Source organism: Apium graveolens, chromosome 4, assembly GCF_009905375.1.
Source record: "Apium graveolens cultivar Ventura chromosome 4, ASM990537v1, whole genome shotgun sequence".
NCBI classification, from domain to species: Eukaryota; Viridiplantae; Streptophyta; class Magnoliopsida; order Apiales; family Apiaceae; genus Apium; species Apium graveolens.
The window spans coordinates 312,854,571-312,863,836 of NC_133650.1; the positions used below are offsets into that span (position 1 = coordinate 312,854,571).

Below are 9,266 nucleotides of genomic sequence, written 5' to 3' on the forward strand. Positions count from 1 at the left end.
CACAGCTCAACGTTGTCGAATGTCGAGCCTTGCGAGCAACGGTAGCTACTGCATGTGATCAAGCTGCAGGTGAGGGAGCTGGCTCGATGGGCGTGGCTCAGTTCGGTGTAGCTTCCGATCATAATTCGAGTACTAATGGAAGCAGTGGTGGTTCTGCCATAAGGAGCTTAATGTATAAATTGGCTTCGGGACCTAGTAAAAGAGGTAAAGGGCACTAGTTCGCATTTTCACAACTTCTCTTTCAGATTTAGGTACTGAAATTCTATATACATTAAATTAACTCAACATATATACAGTCTTTGTCGCTCTGTGAAGTGAGGGTTAGAATGTAAACAGATATTACTCCGAGGAGTAATTAGCATATTGTTCTTTGATTTAATCATACTTAGCTTTCCGGTTTTTTCATTATACGTCAAGTATTTTTATCCGGTTTTTTAGTTTTGTAATCAACTTCTTGCACATAGTTGCAATTTATCGTATATACAATTGAATTTTCACAATTTTATAAATATGGCTGAATAGTTTATTTCACATGTCCATGTGAAAATCCTCTATGGTTTCCGTATGAAAGAGAATAAATTTAGATTCATATATTTGAAAACTGAAATTGTAATAAGAATTTCAAGTCACGTGTAGATGCCTCGGTGCATGGTATACGTATGCAAGATGTACATATAGTTCATTTTCGGGAAGAACATTTATTACAAGAAAAACGTCCATAGACAACGGTTCTGTACTGATGTAAAAAATGTAAAAAATTAATATTTTCGAGGGTGTAGTAAAAGATTCATGTTTTTCACAAATATATAGGTTCTAAATAAAACTGATGTATTAGATATACAAATATATCGATTAGTAACTGATCCGAAAAATAAGAAATGATGTTAATTGCATATGTACAACGCTTCTGTAAATAGAAATGATTTTTTTTGCGAAACATAGCATCTACTAAGCATTCAAGCACTCTTCAATGCAGCTCAACCAAAACCGGAGGCAAATAACCAAGGCTGATCAATGCAAGGTCGTCCAATTTGACGCAACAATCCATATGCTTTGCCCAACCCAAACAAGTTACTCAAGCTTGAACTAAGTTGGGCCAAAAAACGCAGATATGAAACCTTAATTAAGCAGCATTAGATGTTTTAACATATCATACAATAAGCAGCACTGGCGACCGAGAACCATGTCATTAGAAAATTCTACCAAATTAACAACCCTATTTGATTTTATTCGACCAAGGTGGCAAGGCTTGCATCCAAAATAAAATGAAACGGGATAATGTGTTAGGAGTTAACCCCAAGGCTCCAAAGTGATAATGTGCCATATAACAAAAACCCCAAGCTTGATGTTCAGCTGAGCGAATACTTAACAACAGCCCTTTAAGCCCAAACATAATGAATCAAACAACTACTAGGCATTCAAGCACTGTTCATTGTGAATCCCGAATGTAGGAAAAAAATGGCAGGAGCAAGTAATTGAGCAGCGAGTTACTAGCCCAAAGAAACAAGAGGGCCCCCGAAAAAAATCCAAAACACACAACCAAAACCCAGTAACCAAACCGCAACCAAGACAAGAAACTCAAACATGTATGAAAACCTTTAAAGTGGCGCAAGAAAAACAGCCACGCGGCGCATAATTACTAAGCATTCAAGCACTCTTCATTAAGAACCAAGAAGAAATGACAAGGTGGAATAGGGTAGGCTGCTAATAGGTAAGTGATAACTAAAGGCTCAAGTAAGCTGCTTGAATAAAAAAGCTGAGCTGGTAAGAACAATATAATTTTGAATTTTGGGGGGGGAGTGGAAAATTAAAAATTTGGGTGGAGGGATATTTGAAATTTGAATTTCAAAATTTGAAGTTTGAAATTCAAAAATTTGAAATTTCAAAAGGCGGGATCCCAAAAGGGTAAGAAGCTTGAAATTTGAAATTACCCAAAAAGGAAATAAATTTGAATTTTTTGTGAGGGGGAAATTCAAAATTCGAAATTTATTGGTTGTGGGAATTTGAAATTTAAAAAAGGCAGGATCCCAAAATGGAAAGAAATTTAAAATTAGGAGAGTACCAATTTGATGAGTCCCCAAGCTGAACTGAGCCAACCAGGTCGCTAGAGCCCAATAAGAATTCAGTTGCAGACGGCGACAGAGTAGTCACTGAAACCGACGGTGACACACCAGTCGCTGCAGTAGTCGTCGCGCCTCTCGCCCAAGAGGCGATAACAGTCTCCAAAGCAGCCACCAACGCCCAGGCGGCGATAGCCCAGTCGTTGGAGAACAAACCAGCAAACTACCATAATCCCAAAGAACAAACTACCTGAAGAAGTTAGCTCAACCCAGACTAAAAACCCAACATGGAGATGAGATAAGAACCGAGAAAAACAAGCAGTAGCAGGTTTATTTATGGACAAAACGACCAAAAAGGTGAGAAAACCACATTTTGAAAAGAGGAGACTCAAGAGAATCCCTCAAACTATAATAGGTAATCACAAAATCATGGAGAAAACCAAGAGATTAGAGGAACTCTTGATTTTTCTAGGGGCGAAAGTGTGTTAATTTGGAGTGGGGGAAGAGAGAGAACAGAAAAGTCGACTCTCAAAATCGCAACTAACCGATGTATATGGTTACACCATATATAATTTAACTATTATATATATATATATGCACCAAAAATGATAAAAATAAAAACAAATGGAATCAATGAAATATAAGAGATCATAACTTTGATTATCATTATCAAACCAATACAAAATATCCCAATATACAACATAGATGAAATTAAAAACATACAGTAATTCTCAGATGTAAAACATAGACCAAAACTTTCTAGTTGCTAGTGAGACAACCACAACCTTGTGGAAAATATTGGACAAGTACTAATACAAGAACAGAAGATAGATACTTGACATATTTACCAAAATCTCATCTTCTTAGGTCATTTACAGCTTCTAACAGACTTTTTCCCGTGGCCAAGGTTCGGTAAATCTATGTTCTTAATTCCAGCATCAGAAGAGTTACAATAGGATGCGAAAAGAATGGTATTGGCAGTAACAAGTGGCGGCTCTTTCTTTGGATCAGCAGTAGAAACAAAGATATATACACTAGGAAGATCCGATTTTTCAGTAGGATTTCCCGGACTTCGTGATTTAAGCTTCTCTTTTAAAATGTTAAGGTTAGTAGAACGATTAACAGGCAGGGCTTTGGAAGCTGGTCAAGTAACCAAGAAAAAACAAACCAAAGTTTACAAATAATTGACATAAGCCAGAGCCATCTTGCATCATCATTTGGGTTGACAATCCTCCACTGAAGAAACAATGCCAGGACAACCATCCTCAGAATAATTAGTAGCCTAGACAAACATAAGCATGTAAAATACTCTTAGCATGATTTTTTTTTACCTTACTACTCTTTTTCCTTTATAATTGTTATACTCTTTTATACGTTAGTACTAAATTAAGCGAACTGCTATTAATTTAATTACAGGAATTCAAATTAAACCAATTGCAACATAAAAATAACCAAAATCATAGGCAAATACTAAAACTGAAATAAAAAGATACTAAATTTCTAAAAAAACAGTATTATAAATGTACCAAAACTATAATTTTATCACTAGAAGAAGCGACCAGACGCAAACTTATCGAATCATTCGAAACCTAAAATACATTAAAAAAGAAGAAAGCTCATTAGTAAAATCCAATTAAATTCCCACAAAATAAATATCAATTCTCGAAACTATAAAGCTATTTACTCTGCTGGAGTCTCTAAGGTGAAGCATAGCACACGCAATCAAAATGGTAAGACATCGATGATAAATGAGATTCATTTCCATGTTTTACAGGCCCTGAAACATCAAATTACACAAAATTATTATAAAAATCGAATCTTGAAGCTGGAAGTACAAACAAGATATTAGATACACACAGAAAAGATAATCAATACCAACACCCATTACAAGAAAAAGAGACTTATCTACTACAGCCATTCAAATTGAACAATCACTTACTCTGTAGATAACCCAAAGTGAAGAATCAACCAATATGTTTAAAAAAAGATCAACTAAAGTCCAAAAAAAAATTGAATTTCAAACGAACTTACCAACAATTTACTAATTTCAGATGATTTGATGCAGATAATTACACAATCCACCAATCTTGAAATAGACTGATAAATAGAATGAGGGGATGTTAGAATATATATATATATATATATATATATATATATATATATATATTAGGGTAATTTTGATATTTAGCTTATATTAATTTTCTATATAAGTTCGGACATGTATTATAAATTCTGTTTTAATTGTAATAAAATTTTAAGTTCGTATTATATCTCTAAAATTAACAATAAAAATGATTATAGTCATCTTTGGTCATATATAACAATAAATGACTAAATATTCATTTATGTATTTATTCAATTACAGATAATTATAATTTAAGTTGAATTTTATGATTTTGGTTTATATTATAACTATATGAATTGGATTTGCATATGAATTGGATTTGCTTGGAAGTAATTTTTCGAGGATTTACGTGTAAGGTGTTGAAAGTTGATAGCGATCAAAGAAACGAGCGTCCGGATTGATTTTTTATAGGACCACCCCCTGTATCCTGATTAGTGTGTGATAATTATCTAAATGGACTTATGTTATGAGATTCCTTGATAGTATGTTTGGTTACCGGTCCATTAACCAATATTTACCTTTCTTTTTTCATTTGCACATTACAATCTTGCATATTTGAAAACAAAACTAGGGCAACTTTTTAATAGGAAGCGTCAAATACTTATAAAAAAACTATTCATATATAGTGGGATCAACTGTATATTTTCAATCTCGCATTAAGCAATCGGCAGGTATTATAGTTGTTTGCGATATACTGTAATATATACCAATAATGATACTCGTGTTGAGAAATCTAGAACCTGTATAATTTCCCCCTAGTGTTTGAATATGAAACTGAACAAAAACACAAGATGTACGTACTGGTCTATCTTTCATTATAACCAGAATTACAAAACAAGTAGCCAAAACCAAAACAGACGTGGCTAGAAAATAGGAAACTACAACTATATCTCCTAACTTGACTCTAACACTAACGTTTATTCTTAAAACTCCTAAAAACTATCTGCACCAAAAAATTCTAACATTGCAGATTATTAAATATGACAAAAACAAAACATTAAAATAAAACAAGTTTAGAATAAAACCAACAACTCGCTGGGTTGCATGCATATTTCGATATTTCTATAAAATATAATTTTATAATATTTTATAATTTTTTTTATATTTAAAAATAATTATTTATTCATATTTTTTTATAAAATTATGGAGTTAAGATGTTTTTTCAAAAAGTAATGTATAGAATTTAATGAGATACAAATAGTCTCTCGGTCCCACCCAATTAGGAATAAATACTCAGCACACATTTTAAGGTTATTATAAAATGTAGTTGTCTAATTTTTTTTAAAATTTTCATCTTTTAAATAAAATATAATGTTCAAATATTTATATTAATTTGTTTTTAAAATAAATAAATTATGAAACTATACTAGTAGGTTTAAAATATGGGAAATGAGATTTTTTTTTTTTAAAATGAATGAAACCGAGAGAGTAATTACAAGCATGGGATTGGGGAAAAATGGCATACATCAATTTCATGCGGTTTTAAAAATTACGGAAGACACTACAATCCTACATTCTAAAATAGTTGTTGAGCCGTGTTGTAATGCATGATTTTGAAAGCGCATTAAATTACATGTCTGAGTGTATGATAAGCTGCAATATAAGTACATAAATTAATCCTACCTGGTATTATTGTTTTCTGTGATTGGGTAGTTTACATAATTGAAAATTGTGGTATATAGTACCGGATATTTAATTGCGTGCTGCATTAATATATAATTAAGGTATTGGAGTAATCTAAATATATTTAATTAATTAGTTTAATTTTACAGATAGTAAAGTACGACATTTGAACCCCATATCCATAGAGGTAGGTACACCGTAATATTTTGCTGCGAATCACACCTTATTGACAATATCTGACTTTCCTCTAACCTTTGGGAGTTATTTCATTGAATTTTTCTGTATTTTATATATTTCTACAAAATTTATTTTTAAATGAAACTAATTTTAAAACAATCTTTATATTTTTTGTTTCACGTCCGTTTTAGTCATTATGAAATTGAGAAAAAAATATTACAAGGCAATTGCTCAAAGCTTTTATTATTTTAATATAATTTGAAATATTACCACTATTTTGATTTTGTTTTTAAAAAAAAAATCAAATTTCAACTTCTAATTTAAAAAGTTTTTAATATCACAATCATTTTTAAATTCTTGCATTATATATAGTTATTCCAAACTACCACCTTTCATTAAACATTTTACCTCCAATAAAGCGCTATCTTTATTCACATATCTAATATTTTAAAATTATATCTCTGTGTTTGTATTTGTTAATCATAATTAGAGAAAACTTACAAAAAATTACTAAAATTCTCAGGAGGAGCGTAAAGAGTTCAGTATGACGTTAAGTAATGAGTCGTCTAAAATTTTAAGGTGGTAGATTAAGGTCTGAACATGATCTTATTTTTTTAATATTTTCCTCAATCATATAGTACTTTTCGCGACAATTGACAATGACAAATGCAACTAATACCACTACTAATATCAACAAACAATATTTAAATTATATAAATGAGAGTGAGAAGACTCGAACTGTAAACCGAGTTCTGATATCATATAAAATCTTAATATGGTAGAGTAAAGGCCGAATAAAATCTTATATTCCTTAACACATTGAAACAGTGAAAGACAAACAATTTTCAAAGCAAAAGATATGCCTTTGTCCAAATTCTGAGTAATGGGCATTAATTCGCATATCCTCAACTTTTGATTAATAGATTTTCAACCACTAGTTTCATCAATGTTATTTTAAGAAAGATGATTTAGACCCAATTTCTTAAAAAATATTTTATAATTTAAAGTTGAAAATTATCCTTTATGTGATATGAATAATAACTTATAAATTAAGCTGTTTAGATAATTTTACATATAAGTTGGTAATATATTTGGTAAATCATAATTTATAAGTTATAAATTTGTTTGAAATAAAACATGAATATAAAATAAAAAAATAAAAAAGGATAGTGACATGGGATAAAATTATATGATATACATTATTTATCTTGACTAAAAAATTATACACTATAAAATATGAAACACGAGATAAAGTAAAAATATAATTGGAAAATAATAATTATAATACATGAATATAAAAAAAGGAAAAAAAATTATAACTAGAAAGTAAATATATGTATGACTATTATAACCATGTAAAAATAAAAACATTATATATAAATTATTAAAAAATAAAAAAAGTAAAAATTTACAAACTTATTAAATACTAGCCATGCCAAGCATGACTTATAACAATTATTCATCAAAAATAAACATATTATTATTTTTAGATTTAAATTTGAAATCAGAAAAATTTAAAAATTATAAACCGGAAGGCACCCTCAAATGTTAAGATAGGATCCTTAACATTCATATTTTTTCGTGGTAAAAAATGGACGGAATGAAATTTTGCCAAACAGGCAGTAGTAACTTATTATGACCTCCACAAGTATACGTTCCTTTAAGTGAGAATCAAATTCAAGCACACAGACACCACATGGAAAAAGACTGATCTCGAAATAGAACACAGCAAATGACACATAAGATAATGATATTTGAAAAATATTTTTTTTTATTTATTTAATTAAAAAAATCTTATTTATAAATAAAAATTATTTAAACACTTATTAATCACTTATTTATTTTAAATCATATATGACTTATTTTAAATTTAGCAAACAAGCACATAAATTTAATTATAAAAAAATAAAATGAATCTTTAAACTATGAGGTAGGGGTGTACATACGAACCGCTCAACCGCATTCAACCGCTCGCAACCGAACCGCATTTTGCGGTAAATCGTGAACCGCGGGTTGGTTGCGAATTTAAATTTTAAAAACCACTTATTCGCGGTTTGGATGCGGTTTTAAATTCTTGAAAATCGTAAAATCACAACCGTAACCGCAACTCGCAACATATATTTATAATAAAATATTTTTCCAAAAAATGTAGTTGATATTATATAAATTAATAATTATACACATTTTTTAACTAGTCTCAGGTTAATGTTAAGATTTTGTTCATAAAATTCACAATCATTATAAGATATATAAAAAAAAATAAATTAAAAATGTAAACTTGCAATTTTATTTTTATCTTCTTTTTTTTTTCTCTCACCTCCATATTTTTTTATGTTTTTAATATCATTACTCCACACGGAGCATTAGTTTGTATTTTATTTTTGAATCTAAATTTATTACGTAACTTAAATTTGAATTTATTAATATTTAGAATTTATTTTTTTCCAAATTATTGATTATTTTAAAATAAGTGGATGAACCGCAAATTAATCCGCAATAACCACAATATTTGCAACCACAATTAACGCGATTAATCCACAATTTTGATTAATCCACAATTTTCTAAAACAACTATTCATAGTTTCATTCGACTTTTATCCAAAAACCAAGTCATTCCAAATTTCCAATTCCCAAACATCAATACATTTCCCCATCACATAAAAAACAATCTCTCTATTCAACCTTAAATCCAACACAAAAATGACCGACGAAGATTTCAAAACGCCCCCAACAATGGCCGAACCAACCCAACCGCAACCCACCAACCCAACCAAACCCACCGTCAGTTTCACCATTTGGCCCCCCTCACAACGCACTCGCGAAGCCGTCGCCAAACGCCTCATCGAAACGCTGTCGTCTCCTTCCGTCCTGTCCAAGCGCTACGGCACGATTCCCGAGGAAGAAGCAACCATCATTGCTGCGAAGATTGAAGGGGAGGCGTTCGAGACTGTTTCGGGCTCTGCGGGGCCTGATGATGATGGGATTGAGATTCTTCAGGGGTATTCTAAGGAGATTAGTAAGCGAATGCTTGAGACTGTGAAAGGTAGATCTGGCGGGGTTGTGGAACAACCGCAATTGCAGTCGGGTTACGGTGTGATGGATGTTGCGGAAAGCGGTGATCCGGAGACTAATTAGGGAAACTGGATTTTGCGATGTTATATATTAGCGGTTAAGATTTGATATGTTTGTAATTTACTATGTTTGTGCTAGTTGTGATGTTAACTTGTTGACATTGTTATGTATTAGCTATAACTATTATGTTTTAATTGCGTTTTAGATCA

General features: G+C 31.0%; 1 protein-coding gene across 1 annotated transcript; it reads left to right on the top strand.

The window, feature by feature from the left end:
- The first annotated feature begins 8,613 nt into the window (after nucleotides 1-8,613).
- Nucleotides 8,614-9,266, top strand: LOC141721792 (MFP1 attachment factor 1-like). The gene has a single exon (XM_074524908.1). The coding sequence runs from the start codon at nucleotides 8,686-8,688 to the stop codon at nucleotides 9,118-9,120; it is 435 nt and encodes a 144-aa protein (XP_074381009.1). The 5' UTR covers nucleotides 8,614-8,685; the 3' UTR covers nucleotides 9,121-9,266.

Bases quoted from the DNA above. Each gene is read 5' to 3' on its own strand.
- LOC141721792 (XM_074524908.1), top strand. From the start codon at position 8,686: ATGACCGACGAAGATTTCAAAACGCCCCCAACAATGGCCGAACCAACC.